Source organism: Limanda limanda, chromosome 21 (assembly GCF_963576545.1).
Source record: "Limanda limanda chromosome 21, fLimLim1.1, whole genome shotgun sequence".
Lineage (NCBI taxonomy): Eukaryota > Metazoa > Chordata > Actinopteri > Pleuronectiformes > Pleuronectidae > Limanda > Limanda limanda.
Window position 1 is genome coordinate 9,319,248 of NC_083656.1, and position 21,517 is coordinate 9,340,764.

General features: G+C 40.9%; 1 protein-coding gene across 1 annotated transcript; it reads right to left on the bottom strand.

Annotated features, from left to right (window-relative positions):
- Positions 1–1,285: 1,285 nt before the first annotated feature.
- Positions 1,286–21,307, bottom strand: LOC133027629 (poly(ADP-ribose) glycohydrolase-like). The gene is made up of 17 exons (XM_061094686.1): positions 20,937–21,307; positions 20,759–20,838; positions 19,149–19,903; positions 18,693–18,815; positions 18,282–18,368; positions 18,011–18,085; positions 14,851–14,943; positions 13,940–14,094; positions 11,670–11,749; positions 11,526–11,586; positions 11,306–11,381; positions 9,891–10,038; positions 6,078–6,156; positions 5,445–5,553; positions 3,548–3,653; positions 2,422–2,550; positions 1,286–2,179 (listed from the first exon to the last, which is right to left on the bottom strand). The coding sequence occupies exons 1-17, from the start codon at positions 21,143–21,145 to the stop codon at positions 2,052–2,054; spliced, it is 2,493 nt and encodes an 830-aa protein (XP_060950669.1). The 5' UTR covers positions 21,146–21,307; the 3' UTR covers positions 1,286–2,051.
- Between the last annotated feature and the right edge of the window lie 210 nt (positions 21,308–21,517).

The window sequence follows — 21,517 nt, forward strand, 5'->3', positions numbered from 1 at the left end:
TTGGCAGAGGTAGAGTGATATTCTGTGAGGAAACAACACTTACAAGAGATCCTCCAAGATAAAAAAAAAAAAGTGGTTGGATTTGAAATCAAAATAGAAATTAATTGTGTTTTTGTGATTTTTTTTTCTTCACTTCACCAGTTTCAATTACCAAGCTGCGATAGTGTTTTAAAGAATAAACAGTGTTTGTGCTCATGACTTCATGACAGATGGAAGCCAAAAGGTCAAAGACACACATGAGGTTCACTGCTGAGGGATCAATCCAGAAGGAAACCCCAGTGTGTCCCTGGTCGATCCCCTCGAGAGACACGTCACCAAAGGTTTCTTTTGAACTCGGCAAGCTACAAAGAGAGACCCCCTACTTACAGGTACTGATTCCATGAAGGCAGACGGCGCCAAGCTTGGAGACGCCCACACCTCATTCATTCACTTAGAGGCTCCCAGGAGTCAATTCAACAACAGGTACTGTGGGGACAAAACTAATTTAACATTCGACTAAATATATTTAGTCAATAAACGCCTGCTGACTCGGTAATCTGTGCATGGACAGACAACCGCTCATTAGGCACGTATCTAAATAATCACACAGAGAAGAGAAAACAGGCCACACTGAAATACAAGTGTCGATAATCCCATAAGTCGACTTAAAAACACTAAAAGCAGCATCCAACGGGTTATTGCAGCACACTTTTACTGCCCCAAGATGGTTATTTTTTTACCCATGTCGATTTATTTGTGTTTAAGCAGAATTGAGCAAAAATACACAACCTATTACCATGAAACTTGGTGGAATAATGGGGTATAATACATTTTGGTGTTGATCCAAATCAGGGGGCGAATCCAGGAATTTATTTCATGCCAACAAATATCACATCTATGTTGCTTTACAAACCTCTGAGACGTCTGTCGAGCAGCTTCTTCCTCTTCTTCTTCTTCTTGATGCAAATGAAGCTGTGTGTTGTCCGACAGTGAAACCACACAGGAGCCCCACTGCCTGACTCACGCCTGACTGGATGTTCTATGATCTACTCTTTACTTAATGAGGTGCCATGTACAGTTTATATAAAAGGTATGACCTTATTAAACTGTGAGTGAAAGGGTGAAGTGATAGCTGGAGGAAGATAAATGGCAAGGCTGTAAGGAAAACCCATTTAGGCTGTTACATCCGTGGGACAAGACGCCGTCATTCTGATTGTTCAAAGATGTATTACTGACATTTGGGGCTCTACGCAAATGGTCCTATAGAATATAATACATTTTCTTTTAATTTAAAACTGATTCATTTTTATTAAGAGTGGTTTGAAAAAACAAGTATCCACCATATTCATTCATGTGTAGACATTTCACAATTATTAGAAACAGATTTTACACGGATATCAGTTGAAACAAACAAAATTATGATTTCAAGTGCAACTGGCTTCATTTAAATCTTACAAATCACAAAAACAATATATTCATGGATCCAAGATCAAAACTAGAACGCTACTATAAATGTAGAAGGTATGAGATTACTTCTCTGAGAGCCAGGCTGCTTTTTAAATCATCTTGGAGTCCGCTCCAAGCTTTCCGATCCCCGCTCTTGTTATTCCTTTCCCTTTAACTCGATTCCTGACAGCCAATTCAATTAGGCTCGATATGTGTGGGTGTAAAAAAAAGGCAACATGACAAAGTCTGAAGATGGATGGCAACCTTTGCTTCACCATTAAAATCACAATTGCGTCGTATTGAAGCTCAATACATTGGCGTATTACCAGCGGCGGCAAAATGAACACAGCTTGGACTCCAGCGACAACAGGGTCATAGATAATCAACTCCTGCGTTTCAGTTGTTGTTTTCTGCACGCCAGATTTTCACGTGGTAGAGACCACATTTGGTAGTGTAAAAAGACTGATGAAAAAATTATGATAAAAGTCAAAAATAAAGCTGTAAGAACAGAGAATATTGAAATTCCGTGTTTCATTTCCAGGAAGATAAGGCGCGGTGACTCATCGGCCACCTGACCTTAACGGCAGTGTGTGGGGACATGTTGTCTGGCAGAGCGCCGGTCGGACTCATTCGGGTGCCAGGGAGGAGCTGACCTGCTGGTAGATGAAGGAGTAGAGGCTGACGTCAGGGCGCCGGCCGAGGCAGCTGTTGCACACTGAGCTGTTGTACTGCCCCAGGAGATCGTACACCTCCCCTGTGACAGAGACAAGGGACAGTGTATGTTGTCTCCATAGTGAACCGATATGAACGCAAGGAAAATGTGAACGTCATTGTTTTCTTACTATCAATAATTAACCATATCCTTGGGTTATGACTTTATATCATTTACAAATAAATTCAAAACTAACTCAAAAATAAATAAGGATAGATAAATAATGAAAGTTACGAACACAGCTGGATATAAACAAGGAGCAGACAGGATGTTGTTTGCCTCACCGACACTGATGTTCTGCTCCGTGAGGAAAGAGTGCATGTTGTGGACATCTGTCATGAGCTGGCTGTCACCGAAGGTGAAATAGGCAACATCTCGGCCCGCCTCAGCAGCTGCCAGCATCTGGAGCAGAGCTGCAGGAAAAGAAGCCTGAGTTAAACTTCGACAGCGAGAGTGACACAAGAGTAGAAGGATTGGTCTTTACTGCTTTGAAACATGGTTTCGATTTCCCACAGTCAAGTTTAAAGAGTCATTCAGAAGCTGATGGATGTTACAATTAAGAGTGATTGGCACTAGTCTGTACAGCAAAAGGTAAATACTCGAGGGAATAGGTCTCACCCCCACTGAGAACTCTGGATTAGTTACAAAGAGAAGCCAGGTCTGGCCCCGGAGAGCTGTGAATATTTTAAGAGACTGGAAATATGTCTGCTGATTAATGAAGGTTGGGACAGTGGCAAGTAAATGATAAAAACTGAGTCGACATTTTCAGAAAAGGGGGCTAAGCTGAACGCGTCTGCACTTCAGCAGTTTGCATCCGCTGTTTCTGTTACAGCCACTTTCTTCATAACGTATCTGACAATTAAAAAATAGGTGGACTACGTGAGGCCACAGGAACTAATCCCAGGAGGAAAGCTGCATCTGCATCATGATAGCTCTTCCCAGGAGCCGTGTCATTAAGCAGACAGTAGGTGATGGTGCCTATGGAGGGCTGTAGCTTGCTCCACCTAATTAACAAATACATAAGGATGTATGTATAAGTCAAGCGGAAAGGGAGAAGCGGAGCTGCCACTGCAAACGGTTAGTGTAAACTCTACTTAGGCTCCCTGCTCGGTGACACCGATACAAGGCTGAGACAAAGTGCTGTAACAGACTGATGGACTCCAGCAGCCGATCAATTTCACTATTAATGAAACATATTAACGTTGTCATTTGATCAATAAAAGGAAGGCGACGAACAGGCTTTAAGTAAAAGGATGCGTTCCCGGGAGACAAATGGATGGCCACACCAGTCTGCTGGAGCCTTTCAATCTGAAATGTACTCGGTTATAACCAGGAAGAGAGTCCCGCGTAGATTGCTAAAGAGAACCTTGCAAGACCCCGTGACGGAAGTGTTTGCGTCAGAGCTTTTACCTTTAAGACGTGTGTCACCTCCGAAAACGCCACAGCCCCAGTTCCCTGTGGCCACTGCGGAGAGGTTTTGGCTTTGTTCCTCAGGGCGAGCAAAGCCACAGTAGGCCTAAATGATGACAGAGTAAAGGGATGTAAATGAAGCAGATTATGAAATGTAAAGAAGAAGAAAAACATAACTTGATGCGATAGGACAAGTGTTCTTTAACAGACATAAAAACACTGTAAAGAATTAGCTGTGGCTGGAATCCATAATTTTTTTCCAAATGGAAAAGTGAGCAGTATATTTAAGATCTATGAATGTTATATATTAAGTATCACACACAAAGAAGTGGATATGTTAAAGTATATTTTGTTGTTCATTTGAGAGAATTTATTAGGGCTTAAAATTTTAGTGAAATATACCTCACGCAAACAGTAGTAAATGGAGTGATTTTGGACATGGACAGGGTTTTCATGGGGTGACAATAAAAAAAGAAAGCCAGAATCAGCCCTGATGAGCCTCAGGTCTCAGGATCACCCCACTGTTCCAGATCACTGGTACGGTTCATACGAGCCAGGCCTGCAGAGCAGAGCGTCTACATAACATCACATGTAAATGGAATATAGAAAAGCCGGTAAGAAAGTAATTCCATTCGCCTGCAGGCCTGTGCTTGACATATCATTCGATGAATGAACACACGGGTTGATGGGCCTGATATAAACATGCATTTCTTTTACATTTTGTCATTTGGCAACTTCCCACCTCTTCTTCCACTGGTGTGAAATTGGCGTGGTTTTTACAGATTCAAAATTGCACATTATCCATGTGCATGACCGGGAGCCTTTTCACATGACATGTCGAGTGGGTTATCACACACGTCAAATAATGGATGTGTTAAATAAAAGATCTCGGAGGACTCAGGACATTAGTTTTCACATTGGAGATGAGGTCAATTGTGAAAATGAATTGTGCGGGCCCATCCTCCCCCTGACCAGTCATAAATTCCTCCTGTGAAAGGGCAGACATGACAGTTGGCTAAACAACGTTTGAAAAAAGGGATTGATCTTCATGTTGGTGCATTCCTCACACCCCTGTCAGAGTTGTCAAACTCCTCCATGCTTTCTGACGGCAGACTTGACAACATTAACATCTTGATTTTCTATTACAAATGAGCAGCTCTGACTGGGAGACAGCACATCTGGGAGGGATTCCTGTGTTTAAAAAATCGGTTCTGTTAATCCAATAATTGTGATTAATTGTTCAGGGGTCAATTACATTCATTGATATTCATTCAGAGACTAATGAATAAAATGAAGCTTATTCTCCACATATATGACAATCTATCAGTCTGTATTACAATCATATGACACATCTATAATTCACATGTTTACTTTGAGAATCGAACCATCAGTCAATGTCTCAGCTGACATTTGTGATGAGACCATTTTTCGAATTATCAGCTAAATGGATTCACACTGAAATCATTAAATCTCTGCAAACTAACCATGAAGTGAAATCACAAATAAATTATAAACGTGACAATACTGCAGCATAATGCTGTTCAAGAAACAAGACTATGGGGCATTAATGTGTAACATCAAAGAGTGGTGGTAGATTGCCCCCCCACACACTTCCACTGCCATAAATTATAAAAACTTAATTTGTCGTCAAATTAAAAAAATGTGCTTAGTGCAGACTTTGCCATACAAGAACTAGTGAGCTGGCATATGTTGCTCAGGCGTCTTCTATCTACAGCCTGATCTAAAACCAATGAGCAAAAGCCACTGATGTGACTCAGTATTCATATTTTCTGACCAGCAGAGTAAAGAAATTCACAGAAACACAAGAAAGAAACAATAAAAAAATAAATAAATGAAGCACGGAAATCAGAGTCAAAGAAATAAATTAAAAACTTACCTTGTTGAGTTCTCGGTCGATTTTCTCTGGTTTAAACTGTTCCCGAAAGTTCCTGAAATGCAGCGCATCAATGGCGACGATCTCTGTGCATCTTCTCTGCCAGTCATCTCTGAAACAAAGCAACGTTTTATGTTACAAAACAACAACTGCGCTTTAGTCAAATAGGGTGACAATTTCTCAAAGCTGCACACCCATATAAGAAATAAGAAGCTGTACAAATAAAACCAGACAGGCATTAAAAAGCATGCTTTGGTACATCAACATAATATTGGTACAATTCACATCAATGCTAATTCTCATAATGACTATGCTAACATGATGAGGTTTAACAGGTTGCTATATCTTAATGTACTTAGATAGGATGCTGGCATGTTTCAATCAGAGTTGAACACTAAGTAAATGTCATTAGTTAACTTGTATTTGTTCCTAACAGTCAAAGTAAGAAGGGTGTATTCTCTGGGGACCATGAATGACCATCCAATAGTTGCAGAGCTGCTTGGACTAAACTGTTGGACCAACCAGAAGAGATTGTCTTTCATTAATCAGGCTGTCCAGGGTGGCACAAATAATTATAGGGAAGGTGCTAAACATATAAGTGAGCTATAATTTAAGCCTTTCAAGTTCCATTAATACCTTGGAGTTGGGTCTTGATGGCTTCCGGCACATTTGTAGGTCTGAGCGTAGCCTGTGTATTTGCTGTACTGCTGTGTACCTGGTAATAACAAACAGAGAAATTAATCACGCACCACTGCACAACATTAACATGTTAATCTTAATTATAAACATGGTCAGAATTAAAGACCACTTCCACTTATGTGTCAAAGCTGAAATGGCAGGTATGGTTACATTGCATTAACAGGCACATCAAATCCACTTTAGCTATTTTAATTATGCTAAATGAAACAGTGGTTGGCGGAAAATGAAAAAAGGATTTCAATTGTGGTGTAATTAATGCAAATCAATATGTTTAGATTTGACAGAGATTAATAAATTCTAATATGACTCATTGATATATTATAAAGGGTAGAAATGTTGTGCTAGAAAGACTCCGTACGGCATAACATTGTCTTAAATGTAAACTTACACTAAACAGAAAGAAAGGGAATTATATGAAATGTCTCCTCCTGTGAAATTCAACAATAAAAATTGATTTAAAAAAAAAATCACTGTAAAAAAAACTGTCCGTGGTTTTTCCGCTGTCTGTGATTGGACGAAACAGGAGCAGCTGTCTTCTGGCGAGCGGAAGGTCAAGTTATTGCCCCCCTTAAAAAACAACATGAGAGGCAGCGACTGACTACCAGCCCGAAGGGGGGGGGGGGGGAACTCAACGCCATTAAAAAGGGGGGCAGGAGGTGGGGAAGGCAACAACATAGTCAAACAAATGAGGCCACAAATTAACTTCCCTGTCATTAGCGCTCATTAATACCTGACTGTCAAGAGCACTCCCTGAGCTGCTTCACGCTGCAAAGTGAATAAACCACGGGATTAATAGTGTGGTGTTGGTCAGCAGGTATCCGGAGATACACGGGGGGGGGGGGAGGGAATCTACACAGCGCTCTCCACTTGACAGGATTTCACTGATAATCAGCCTCCCTTCATTTCTTTTTAAAGTGAAAAGGTAAATTGCCGCCTGAATGCAACACAGAAGTACCTCATCTAGTTCACCACTTAAATAGAACACAATGGGCTCTGAATCATACTACATCACAGTGATCATTAAACTAACATGCAGGGACAAATCCAGTATTGCTTTATTTTACAGCTCAGAGTCATTGATTCTGGATTTTGAAGTGTGTGACGTGAAAACACACAATGAGAGAGTATGCTTAAGAAAGAAAACAGTGCAACAATAGCAAAACACTACATATGGCAAATATAGGCATCAACTCGGGTTCATGTATTGGTATATGAGGATGTGTACAATGCAAAGACTGTACATAAAGATGGATTACGTCCTTCTACCTCCTCCCTTTACCCAGAAATTAAGCATGATATCAAATACGATTGGTTCCATCTTGGGCCGATGATGTCATTTGGAGTCTGGGCCGGGGGGGAATCACAGTGCTTGGCTCAACTGTCTAACATTGCCCCATCTCAATTTCAACCTTCATCAACATGGGTATCTACATTAATACATACATGACTATGAATGCTTTTAGCATAATATATGGACTAAAACACATTACGTTACTTTATGTATAAAACATTATAGTGATGTTAGAAGTTGGAAATAAGAATGGAAAGCGTGTCAGGTTCATAGTGAGATAACCGTGCCACCCTAAAACCAGAGCATTAACTGTGCATACACCTGACCTTTATTGGTTTTCCAAAAATATCAAACTCTATGATCAACGTTATTTGCACTTGAAAGGAACAACCTTCAGGAACAACATTAATTATGCTTTTGATTTTTTTATGCAACCCATTTGCTATTTGCATATCATTTGTGGATGGAAGCAGATAAATCTTGGCCAGTGAAAGATGTTTCTAGTTATTATGAGTTATTTATAAGAAACAAAAAGGGGTTGCACAAAAATCCATGGGTATAATTCACAATGTTCCTAAAGGTTGTTTCATTCATGTGTAAATTCATCAGAACAAATACACCTCAAATTTGTAGTGGACCAGAAACTGTAAAAAGGTCAGAATCTCCTCTCATCACTTGGTAAAACTTAGCAACTCTAGTTCTGCATGGAAAGAAATTAACAACAGGATTCCTTCACTTTTGTTAAAACGTCAATTTCAAGGACTCTTCTAGGACTTTCAAAGCCCCATCCCTCATATTCCAGGGCTCAACTCAATTTAGCTTGAGATACAGACAAAGACTATTTTGGTAGGCAACACAAAGCAAGATTTTGTGCAGTGTCAAGAAAGAATGTCCCTCCATCACTATCTCCTTGTGTTAAGCCTCTATGGTCGTAACTGCCACCAATGAATCACACGACCTATCCTTGATGCTATTTATACTTTTGACCACCCCCGACAGCGGCCGGATAACAAGCAATCAAGGGAGATTCAATTAGGCCTGGGCACTTTTGCAAATTTCAGTGCAGGGGTAAGATCCATTAGCTTCCCTTACTGTATGGCCATGTGGTAAATCATATTCCCCTGTGATGTATTTTGGCACACTGCAGCAAAGACTTGGACTTTTACAACGGAGCACAGGAGATACAGGCAGGGGTTTAATAAAGATGATGGAATGGAAGAGTCCATTAGTGGAGCAGGTCCTGGGCAGGTCTTCGAGCTATAATTAATTCTGGGCCCCAGTAATAACGTTAAGTGGCGCAAGTGGAGGCGAGGGAGGGATGGCCGCCAAGGAGTCTGAAGGTGACTCCGGCAAAGCGGGAAGTGCTACAGCAGTATGATTGGTGGTCGGGAGGGCGGAGGCTCTGTTGCCTCATTTCTTGTTCTGATCCAACCCACTCGTTATGCAACAAAAGGTATCTTATGTCTTTATGGTTCAAGGGTGTTTGAGGCTGGTTCCAGTTGTGCAACAGAATATAGCATAATAATGTAACAGGGACCTGGGGATAGAAATGGCTACAATGAAATCAGCAGACAAAGACATAGCCAAAGAAAACCGTTGAAAGGTAGAGTTGATAAATTTTTTCGGAAGCCAATAATCAAATTTTGCCCGAATGAAATGATTGGCTGGCGTACTCGATAATGAATCGGCTGCATATTTTAATATTGTGTAGCTTCATCACTGGTCTTACCAGCTTTTCCACACTTTATCACACATTTATTAAATTCATTGTCCCTTATAATAACACATATTCAAACACTGCATACGTATGTAGGGTTTACTATGTATATTTAAACAGTAGTCTGGATATTTCGAAAACAAGCTTAAATTATTATTATTATTATTAAAATAAATATGAAAACTGGATTTGACAAATGTACTTGTTTGGTCCTCTTGCTTCTTTATACAACCCAATCAAACAATCACAATAAATACAGACAAACTGTGGCGAATTGGGAAAAAAAATCCAGACAGGCACCATCAGCCTCCTGCTGGGACTCCCCAGGGCTCTTGTTCCTGGGTCCTGTCCTAATCTTGTTGAAGCACTCAAAACTTAATGGACAGTCAGTTGGAATTACTCAACAGAAAGACCCAACAGAGCAATCAGGGAAGCCCACACTCAACCTCCCAACTGAAGCCGCCAATCAAAAAGGAAACAAGCGACAAGGACATCAGACACAGGAAACAGACTTGTCTTTCTGAGCCAGGATGGGGTAAACTGAGCGTCTGTGATGTGCACCACATGCTGTGTGTGACAAGAATCACTCAACACGCAAAGAAAAGTGAACCTGAGGCAGTATTGATCGTATCAGGATCAACAGACTAAAAATCATGAATAATTGAAGTGTTGAATTCCTTCGGTTTGAAAATGAAAGTTTAACAACCGGGGGGGTGAGGGGGGGGATTTTCATTTTACTGACCTCTGATGATCAAGCATTCATCGTGGTCCAGGGCTTCAGTGAAGAGGCGAGAAACAATGAGCTCCGGATTGATCAGAAAACGGATTTCCTCTTGAACCAGACCAGAACCGGTGACGCCTCCTCCAACAAACTGATTGGCAAAATCCACCTGCAAATTAAAACAGATGATTGACAGTAAACCCGATGGACCTGCCATGCATTTGAAACATCTACTGATACTTTATAACATGCATTTATTCTCATAATAAATGCAACAGCAACAGAAAACATAATCCAGGTGAAATTAACTTGAGGTTTTTCTTTGACAATGAAATGTATTGCTTCCCTTTTGGACATCAGGATGAAAACAGCTTGTGAAAGGGTCTCGGCCCTTTTTCTTTTTTTGTGACTGAGTCCCAGACAAGCTGATTGGGAAGGTGGCCTGAGGTGCTCACATTACTCAGACATCTGCCCCCCCATGCCAAAATGAGTTCCACTCAGGGGCAGCACTTCAGTGTGTTGCTGCCAGTAGCAAATATCAAAACAAGAGTGCAAGCCCACAATCCAAAGTAAACATCTCTCTCCAGTCATAACACGCTCCTGAAGTGACTGCTGACTGATGCCTGTGATATCTTGTGCTGCCTGCGTTCTTTCAGGTCCGTGCACAGATCTATGGGTGACACGGATTTACCCGTTTATTTTGGTCTGTTTATGATTCAAAGGAAACTACGCATCTCATCGTTTCAGCTCAGGCACGTACGTGACGACTCATTGTTTTAGTCAGAAAGCAGCGGCGTGGAACATGCATATAATCCAAATTCAGGACTGACAGTTGTTGCTCACTGGCGTGTGGAAGAGCGCAGGCCAACCCCATTGCGAACCCCAGGAAGACGGCGCAAATGGGCGAGCGGCATTGTGAGAGCAGATCTCCCAAAACTGGTCACTCAACTCTGGGACAGCAGGCAAGCCTCCAAAGTCTGCTTTGACAGGCTGTCAGCTACCCCTCAGCCCCCCCTCCACCCCAGCAGAGCATCCATCAATCCAGGCCACAGTGTGCCCCGGAGCTGGTCATGTGTGCACATCAACTGTCAGCTTGTGGCAACTGGAGGCAGACAAAAGGTGAAAGGCAAAGCGGGCCGCCCTGACAGTGCACAGGAAGCGCGGCCGACACTTTGAGCGGAGGAGGCTCAGAGGCCTCGACCCCAGTCCCAGCGCACACTCCCTCAAAGGCCTTTTCAGCAGTAGTAAGCAATCTGGGTGAAAGGCTCCAGAATGAAGTGGCTCAGTGACTGACTACAGCAGGGGCAGGAGAGAATGGGAACCAAATACAGGCAGGGAGGAGTATTTCTCCAACTTAGAGCTCCGACAAGCAAAACAATAGGACTCTGAAAATTACAGCAAATGATCATGATGAAGATATTCCCCATGTGTCTTACCTGAAGCATTCCACAACCATCATCCTCGATGGTTCCCTCACACGTGATGTGGAGCTTTGTGAGGTGAGTCTGAGAGCTGAAACAAAGATGAGATGATGGATCTTTAACTGCTTCCCACTAGTCTACTGGATTCAGCCTGCTGGGAGATACAATTAACAAACGACACTTCCTATAATTACTAAAATGTTTGAGGTGTAATAACAGTATCAATATACTACACCTTTCCCATGGTGGGGGCTTATCCAAACTTTGTCGTGTGAATGTTACAAGTCCAAGAGGCTCTTAAAAGAAAAGAACATACAAATTTGAGATCTTTATTGCGATAATTGAAATTACTCATGAAAAGTAAAATCCAAACACCTACTTTGCTCAGTGACACTTTTGAAATAGCACATCAGGGTTTTCAGCTTCTCAATCTTCTTTGAAGAGGATCCTTCAAACAGTCTGCAGATAAAGAGAAATTATGGGTTTCATTAAAACCTGGTTGGAATTTGATATTATCCTTCTTTCATGATGATGAAAGCATAGTCTTAAGGCAGAAAGGTTATACCTGGCAACTCGTAAAATCAAAAAGCTACAGCCAAGACCTGGAAACATGACTCTTTGAACAACCAGTACTATAGAGGCACAGGACCTCCACTTTGGCCATGTGAGTTCAGTCATGCTTGAACTCCAACTCAAACAACTGGATATAAATTAGTTCATCCCTCACTCAGCTTCTCTTTCAGTCACTAGCCGATTATGTAGGCGCTCCTTCACTGTTACGACAATGGAGTTGCCCCAGGCTTGCCATCACCGAGTCATACTCATGTGCCACATCACAGCACTCACATAAAAAAAGAGCAGAGAGGGTAACAGGGCTCCCTCCTTGGGGATACATTAAGAAGCCCTGTGTCCCTTTTAAGCAACAGAGTCCTCAGGAGTCAAAAGGTCAGTCCCCCTGAAAAGTTAAACACAAACGCACACATAAAAGCTGCTGGTACTAGGGTTTGAATGCACTTTTAGAATTTAGACCAACATCTCCCCCTCGAGCAAATTCTAGAAAGAGCCTCACCGCCAGCCCACAATAAAGAGTAAGTAATTTCATGTGAGTGAAACAATGATAAAAAGCTGGATGCACCGAGGGTCCTGCAGGGGCAGAGAAACCCATTCATCAAAGTCAACTCCTGCATTCACTTTTCCTTTTGTCAATGTGGCCCCTACAAACAATTATACGTTGTGTAGTCCTCGGGACAAACTGCCTTTGACATAAGCTGGCCACTATGTGAGGGTAGGCTTTTAGGAACAAGTCACATCTCAGTCTTTGGGGAATACAGAATTATTCCACGATATTATATAACATCAATATACCCCCACAGATGGGCAGAAGGTAATGATGTAACTTTGAATGACAGCGCCAAAGAACAAAAAGGCAAAAAAACTGATGATTTTTCAGTTTTATCTCAATGGAAATAAGAAATCTGCATTGAGATAAAAGAACAGCTGCAGATAAAAGTTTGTTTTTGTCCTTTACCAAGAGCGTCTGTAGGAAATAATGAAGAATAGAGATGAAAAGTGTGAATGTAATGAAAAGGAAATAAATTTATAGAAAGTAACAAAGCATTTTATATCTGCTGCACGGGAAATTGGTGATTCGGGAGAGGAGTTACCGTCGGGCTGAAAAAGACGACACTGGCTTTCCTTTCACATCACAGCAAAAGCTTTATGTGAATGAAATACTGATGCGATTGAACTCTGTCACAGTCCTCTGCAAAAACTGCCAATGGCCTCCTCCGTTGTCGTAAGCAGCCATCTGAGTCAATGTTAATCTAATTCCTTCATCCATTTAGGTAATTACACTATGATGCCAACAGAGATGGGAGACATGGCGGAGAGGTGATCTGCAGACTGATTTGGCATTACAGAACATAGACAATCTCCACAGTGGAAGTTTGCCGGGAAGAAAAAAAGAACGCCCTTGAGCCGCCCTGTTTGTCGTACTTGACCATTTTAAAAGGAAGACATTTGCCTGTAAACTGCATGTGTAGAGGAAGAATGAAAAACAAATACTGTCTCATATCAGCAGAATAAACTAATGAATGTAAAATATATCCAAATGTATCTGTACATGAGGGGGCAGGGACAGTGACCTTACAGTTAAAGGACAGGAAATCTCAGCTTTGACCTTAAAAATGGATATAATGAAATTTACCTACTCTTTTTTCAATAAGCTGTGCAAAACAATGCATCCTTCTTTGAGACAGAATGCACAGCTTTGGTTAATAATCTGTTCTGTAAACAATAATGCATTGCATCAATTAGTACTGGCAGGTAGAGCAGGTTAAAGGAAAAGTCTTCACTGTGCATAATATAATGATTACACCATGAAAAAGGTCAGTGGCTTTTAAAAAATGCTCCAATGTGTAGTGGGTGATGTGGTTTATCTTTTTTAAATCTTTCAGATAGTGTTTGTTCGTATGTAATTGTAACAAAGTGCAATGTAAATATTGCGTGCACGAACCTCCAGCCACGAGAAAAAGAAAAGACACATACAGTAGTGCCCCCTCATGGAAATGAAGCTCGTTGTTACAGAAGTATCTTTTTAGATTATGTAACTTTAAGCCCTCATGAGTCAGCATCACATCCCAACTTTACCTGACAAAGTTGATGTCTGGGTAGTTGCAGTACTCGGTCTTTCTAGAGTTGCGTCGCGGGAACGTGCAGAAGAAGGCGTTGGCGAGCAGACATGCCACCTGCTCCTGAGACATCGTGATGGAGTGGTTCATGCCTCTCTTGAGGAGAGGTATCGGCTGGAGGAGGAACAACCGAGGAAGGTCAAAATCATTTGATTCGTCAATTTGTCCAATGAGATGTTGAAGTATGTTGTGTTAACGTGCTAATTCTGTCCCACTCTGCGCTTCTTGAATCAGTCATCATAATTACAATCAAGGTCTGTTGCTGCACACTTGTGCCATCCCTAAAAAAGGTTATGTATTTAAAAAGGAACAATGCATCTTAATAAAGAATTCTGTAAAGGTAATAGAATGAGTGTGCTGTCTTAAGACCATAGAACAATGAGAAAATATGGTGGTCAGAAATGTTGAAAATGACCAAGAGGGCACAGATGTAAGAATCCTTTAAATTTTCTTTAACATTAATTTATTTATCTCTTTACCTTAAAAAAAATGACAATTAATGTTTCAGCTTTTACTTGGGAAATATTTTCATCTGTGTGTGGGCCACTTCGGGTGTTAATTGATCAAATTAAAATGAGTAACAGACAGATGCTAAAATTAGATGATTAGCTGTTTGGCTAAATTAACACATAGAAACCTTTCTAATGAGACTTTTTCAGCTCAGTCTTTGTGCCACACAAACAGATGGACCAAAGCACGTTAAACATCTGATAAATGACCATCAATAGCTACGTGCCTTGACCTCACCCGTTTTACTACCATTTCAGGAGCTTATTTGTCATGCTGCGACCTTTGGGGTTAACCTGCTGCGGTGATCTACTATGTCACAGACCAGCGAGTTTGTGTCCATTGGTTAGTGATGGCTGTTACCTTGGTGCAGAGCTCAGATGCTCTCAGTGCTAATTGCACCATGTCTGGCAGCAGGAAGTCAAACAGATGTTCAGCAGCGTCGGGCTTCAGGACCTTGGAGAGAGCAAGAGATCTGTTTGTTGTTTTGCCACAAAACTCAGCTGTGACATTATTAGCTGTTTGGCCTGAGAAGTTGGAGATTTAATTTACAGCTATCAAAAATGTTGCGATCTTATCAAACATTATACAGAAAAATAAGTATTAATGAAATGCAATGTATAATATTAGAGGCCAATTCCCTGTAAAATAATTGGCTAAAATTAAACTGAACAAATAAAAAACAGATGAAAACGATTACCTCATAATATTGGAGCATTTAAAAGAAAACATGAAAGTTATGGCCTCGTATTTCCACAGAAAAAAACAGCCTTAAGTTGGACAGTTCATCTATAATAATATCCCCAGAATCAAATATTAAAGTACCAACCATCCATGACTCCACAAACTTCCTAGGTACAAAAACCCATCTTAGACAATATACTACAGTACCTTTATTTACACCCATGTTGGCTAAATGTCAGAATGATCAATCACAAAGCAATTTCATCAAGGTTGCAGGACGACGCCGGCTGATTAAACAGTCTTCGTGAACAGATGCAAACGACTGAGGATTGGTATAGAAAGGACAGTGTGTTCCCAGGATAAGGAGCCTTGGTTGGTGATTTAGCCCAGGACATTTATATTAAAAGCAAAGGAAGCCTGACTAAACACTGTCATAAGTAATGACCTGGTTGACATCATAAACTGCTCCTATGGGCGTAATAAATGAAGGCGACTGACAGGGCGAGACGGTGGATATAGCTGAAGTAGTAGAAGCCGGCCTCTTTAAATCAGCTGAAGACAGTGCATCAAATCAACTGATCTGACTCTCTGTATGACATGATACAGGTCTGTACATCACACCAAGCTGACAAAGTAATCTAGCAAGATGTGGGCGTGTGGACAGTGAGAAACCAAAGCGCCCCTATAGATTTAACACAACCGCCTCACGCTCCTGTTCCTTCTCCCCACTGGTCCGATGCAATACACCAATCTGATTCACTGCATCCGTGGACGTGTACAAAATAAAAACATCTTGCGAGCTCGTAACCATAAATACAGAACTGGTTTGGCGGAAGAAAGAGACGTGAACAAAAAGTGAGGCTGTCCGTCAACGACTTTTCAGATATTCATAAGGTGCGAGTGCTCAGATGAATATTCGATGAAGGTGTCCGGCCCGTCACTCTATGCCATTCATGTCTAGTATTCTCTGACACTCAAAATCTTCCTGCTACAGTGGCTCCAATCGGGCATCTCTAGGGGGAAGTAACAAAGTGAAAAATGGGGAACAAAACATTGCATTGTGTCCCATGCAAGATCCTGTTATTAAAATGAAGTGTGTTAACAAACACCGTATTCAGTGGGTAACACAAGCAAATTTCTATCACTGCATTACCAATGCTTATCATGTAGCATGATTGGTTCTTTCTCTTCTGCTAAAACACAGGTTCATTACTCAGTTGAGCTGTGAATAAATTCTATAACGGACAGAGGCAATAAACTATCTTGAGTAAGAGGAAGTGTGTGTTTCAATAATATATTGTATAAATTAAGCAAATGTATTTCGTGTGAGCAGCAATGACAGATTGCTGACTCCTGAAAGTTACCTGCAAGTATCTTACATAAAACAAGTGAACAAAACAATGTGCAAACAATGTTCAAGCTACATTTCTGTGACACCTTACATTTAACTATTTCTATATGGTAGTGGAGATTTTTGCCGTCTGACAAAAATCTAATTTTGCCATATCCAGTTGACTTGACACAATCCAAACCCAACTTTAACAACAGAACTTGGCCTACAGCTAAGGCCTCTTAACATCTTCAGATGGTATCTGATGTTACTTCCATTCTAATATGATTTATGGCATACACACGGCACACAATTGATTCAACAGCGCAAAGTAAAGCATTATCTGGGAAATAATGCAAGCCATTTTCATTTCTGACAAGTTACTAAATGTGACCTTTTGCAAAAAGATTAAATTATTTCTCGAGACTCTCACTTTGCCTCTGAAGGGCGGCAACATTCTCCCGAACAAAAGCCATTAATGCTCCGGTGCAAAAATGACAGAAACACATTTGACATACTGTCTGGCATTACATATACTTTTTTTTCCTGAAACACAATATATGAGGAAAGCTAGATGATGCCATTCAGCACATGCGTGGATGAGGTTGCCTCACTATCAGGAAACTAAAGCCTATTATTTGTTGAGTCTTACAGGCTCAGGGTTTCTTACATCAAACAATCATGTCACAACATGGCCCATCTCTCCAAATAGAATATTCCCATCCCCTTCATGAGCCAGACAATAGTACAGCCCTCCCTGATTCTCTACACAGGATGATGCGGAGTGCATCAAGACAACCGATGATGGATGACCTCCCAACGAGACCGGAGAAGACACTGACAACTCTGAGCAATGACCAATGAACTAACACTGCTCCGGCCATCATGGTGCAATTCAGGCCTATTTTCCCCTTGTGGAGAAAATGATTTGGCAGAGGATGACAAAACACAGAAAACCAACCTTGAAAATACTACCTTTGAATCTAAGCCTCAGCGCTCCAAACAAAGACATGTCCAGGCAGTACAAGAATATAAAACATATGCATATGAATCACATTCAATTAACTGTGATGAACTCTTTTGAATGTATTCTCGATTGCTTCAAAAACAAATAGGCAAGTGGTGACTAGTATCTGCAAACGGAGCTATGAAGATTTCTCTCAATACAATACCACTTCACAAGCAACTTAAATTGTGTTTATATTAAGTTAAAACTAATCTGGTGTCAAATGAGACGTCTTTAACCAACTGAATACCTTGTCACGACTAATTACCGAGCCATCTGCACTTTCTTTGACCCGATCTCCCTCGGAAGCCACGACACTGATGCCAGGCAGTTAATAGTGATAATTGGATGGCTGATGTTTCATTCGTTTTCTGTTAATCAGTGCAACGAGTGTCCCCATCTGTGTTTACTAGAAAATGCAGTTTTTGGAACCAAGAGAGAGTTCATTCATTTCTGAGGTCCTGCAAAGATCAGTAATCATAATACAGATGTATACACCTTACCTTAGTGCAGTACTGATTTAAAGCTGTGAAGTCCCATTTCTTGGCGATAGAAGGACTGTATTTCAATATTGCATTCTGTAACAAATGAAAGAAACATTTGTCTACATTAACATTTAAGTTAGGATCACTTAATGTGTTTTAAAACAAAACTCAAGAGACCTTAGTATGCCTCACGTTTTCTGGGCTCATGGTGCCATCTTGTGGCATAAATTGGTAACAACAATAATGCACGGACCATGAAGTGAAAAATATAAAGAGGTGATCAACTTGCCTTGATATCAAGTGGACTCGTGAACTTCTTGTTTAAAGATTCCTTGATCAGCTCCCACCGACTCTTATTCTGAAGTTCTTGCGTTTCCTGTGGTAGCAAAACGTTTGTAAGGTCTCTGCTGGGTGAATTCAGTTCAGCTTAGAAGATGCAAAGAATAACATCTATTTTTTGCTGTTGTGTCTCATAATTGCAGTGACTTCATGCATTCATTAAGTGCTGTGCGCCAACATCTCTGAACGGTCAGTTGCTGCCCACTGTGTTTCATTCATGCGCATGTAGATGTGAGATATTATGGATAAGCACCATCACTTAAAGAATCTCTTAACCGTATTAATTAAAGTGATATTTTGACACTTTCCTAAATAATGTATAATATGTGTTAGTAAAAGCAGTTAAGTCTTGAACCATTACCTCATCTTGTATAGGAAACAGATTACTGCTGGAACAGGGCATCTTGGCATGGAAGAAGTCCCAGGTATCCTTAAACATACCAGGATATGGAACAGGAACTTTACCATAGTGAAGAAGGTCTGTCTGTCAAAGGGAGAGGATTTGAAAAGAAAAGTATAAATACATGTAATATTTATATCAGTCATATTAACAATAAAATATGAGAAATCCTCATCATAATATTAAAGATAATGCTGCTGATGTTAAAAAAATTGTTTTGAAGGTTTATTAATTATCTTGATAGTCCTGATGTAGAAATATCATTTCAATATACAAACTTTTCAGGAAGTCTAAAAACTCCTACACTTTCAGAAACCAGAAAAACATTGTGGTGGCCAATGTAACACTGTGCGTTTCTCTGATGTAACCACTTCAAGTACTGTCAATAATATAAAAAAAACAAAGAGGAGCTCGAACCCTTATCATCACAGTGTGCTGGTCAGGAACATTCCTCAGTGGGGGAAGCGATCCGCCACATTCAGGCATCCTCTTTAGCTCACTGATTGGCGTCCCAAGCCATTTAACATCAGGCTTTCCATCAGCAGATGTCCATTCCTTGTCTCCATCTTGTTTCCCTGGGGACTTATCTGGTTGGCCCTTTCTCCCAAGTAGACGTCGTGATGAGTTCCCCGAGAAGAAATCTGTGATTTTGTGTCTGACAGAGGTTTCTGAGCTTGCTGAGCACGTTTCCAATTCTTCTGTTTCTGATCCTCCATCATTGCAGGACAGCGTGTGGATAAGCCCACTTGCTGCTGAATCCTGGGAAGAAGGTGATACCTGACTGTGTTCCTCCAGGTCTTGTGCTGTGAAGAGTTGGGTATCTTCATCCATGTTAAATTCGGTGGGTAATTCAGCATTTTGGAAATCCAGAGACTGAGCTGAGGTACTTTCTAAGCCGCCATCATCTGTACTTTCCACATCATCTTGGGTTTGACACACTTCAGGTGTATCTGAATTTTTCCTGGGTTTAACAAGCCATTGTTCCAGAGTATTGATGAACTTCTGTTGCTGTCTGGGGCCAATTCTTTGATGAGAAGTGTTTTTCTTGACACTTCGCAAACTACCAGCTCCCGTCTTTGGCTGCAGATCCATCTTCATCTCTGTGTTCTTTACACCTGTTTTTTCATCATCTACGGACTCGTTATCTTGCATCTTTCTACACAAAGAATGATCTGAATATAACGGAAGAAAAACAAGCAATGTGTTTGTCGTGGCAATTTCTACAATCCCACTACCAACGAGGAAACGAGTGTCAAACTCTTACAGTATTGTCACCTTCCTTTAATGCCCCGAGCATGGTGCATACGACAGAGTTTAGTTTGTAATATGCACACAGATAGAAAACAGTTCATTACTTTTATACATTCGGCTAACCCCTCCCACTCTAGTTGGGGTATGTTAGTCGAAGGTTGAGATCTTTTGATCACATGAACACAACAATGTCTAGTTAAAGCAAGCAGGCCAATATGCATTCAGTAGTACAGGAAACAGCATGATCAAAGTTACATTGTCTAGAGATACAGTGTCTTAGAGCAATCATGATCAATCAAAGGGGAAATAAACGTGATTATTATGGTCAACTGTTATATTTCCCTTACATGTTACAAAGGGGACATATTGAATCTAAAGATCAATTTAAGCTGAACCAAGTTGACAGGATAATCTAAATCCACCACATATTATTTGTTGCATGCCCCCTTTTCTCTATTGCAGTATAGATAGGACCCAAGGTTGGGTAAGGAAGCCAGATAGATAAACACTGGTTGAAGGTACAAAATCTCTCTGCAAGAGGACACCCTGACATTTCTAGAAGTTTGGCGCGATGAGCCAAGGTCTAGGAATGTTATCATAGTTTATAATAATACTCCGCTGGCAATGCCTCTGCTAAATTGTTAACTTCCTGTATGGCTGGTGAGCTTGTATTCTCAGTGAGAGAATGAATCATTGGGTGTCTCTTGAAAATAAGTAAAATCCCTCATCCAGCAATATTTCCTTCACAACGAGTAGCATAGAAACGTGTTACTCACCTCGCAGAACGGATGATGGAGATGCTGGTGCATTGGTTCCGACCTTGAGCCTCTTTGCCAAAGGTTCAAAGTCAGTCATTCTGGAGGAAAAACACAAAGACACACATAGGACGTCCATGATATTCTGATTCACAGCTGCGAGCAAAAATGCAAATCCTCTCCATGATCTCTTACTCACAATAGAACTTGAGCGGACACCACCAGAGAGGCGTGTGTCCAGTCTCGTCTTTTGGGAAATCCTTTATTTAATAACTGGGAAAGTCTCGGGGCTAAAAAAGCAGCCATGCATGACGGTACTGACTTATTTAAAGAAAGCAAATATACCGGTGCAGGGTTTGTCCATTTTGCTAAACGGCGATGGACCAAATAACCGGAAATCGCAGTCATGCATTTTAAGATAAGATAATAACCACCGAAAGGCAACCAGAGCTTACTAGCTTACATGCTAACAACTGAAAACAGCCTAGCTCGTACTGGCGCTGAAGTAAACACAGTATAGTGACAGCCTCCTGCTAGCATTAGCTTCAGAGTACACTGTGACAATGTTTGTTGTCTATGGTCTTCTTCTTCTGGTGTTTATCGGCGGTTGGCAAACCAGCTCCTAGGTACATTACCGCCACCTTCTGGACTGGAGTGTGGAGTAGTAGATTAGCGGCAAACACTACAAAACTAAACTTAATTTTTATGATTCCTGTTTCTATTAAGTAGTTCATTACAAGATTATCTATATTAATTTATGTCTTTTCTAATGTTATCTTT

What these genes read in the sequence shown, in the direction of transcription:
- LOC133027629 (XM_061094686.1), bottom strand. Translation starts at nt 21,145, where the DNA reads ATGACTGCGATTTCCGGTTATTTGGTCCATCGCCGTTTAGCAAAATGG. An exon ending in ATGGTTGTGGAATGCTTCAG is followed by an intron (nt 10,039 to 11,305) that starts GTAAGACACATG and finishes TTTAATTTGCAG; the next exon opens with GTGGATTTTGCCAATCAGTT. An exon ending in AGGTGACACACGTCTTAAAG is followed by an intron (nt 2,551 to 3,547) that starts GTAAAAGCTCTG and finishes CTTTTCCTGCAG; the next exon opens with CTCTGCTCCAGATGCTGGCA.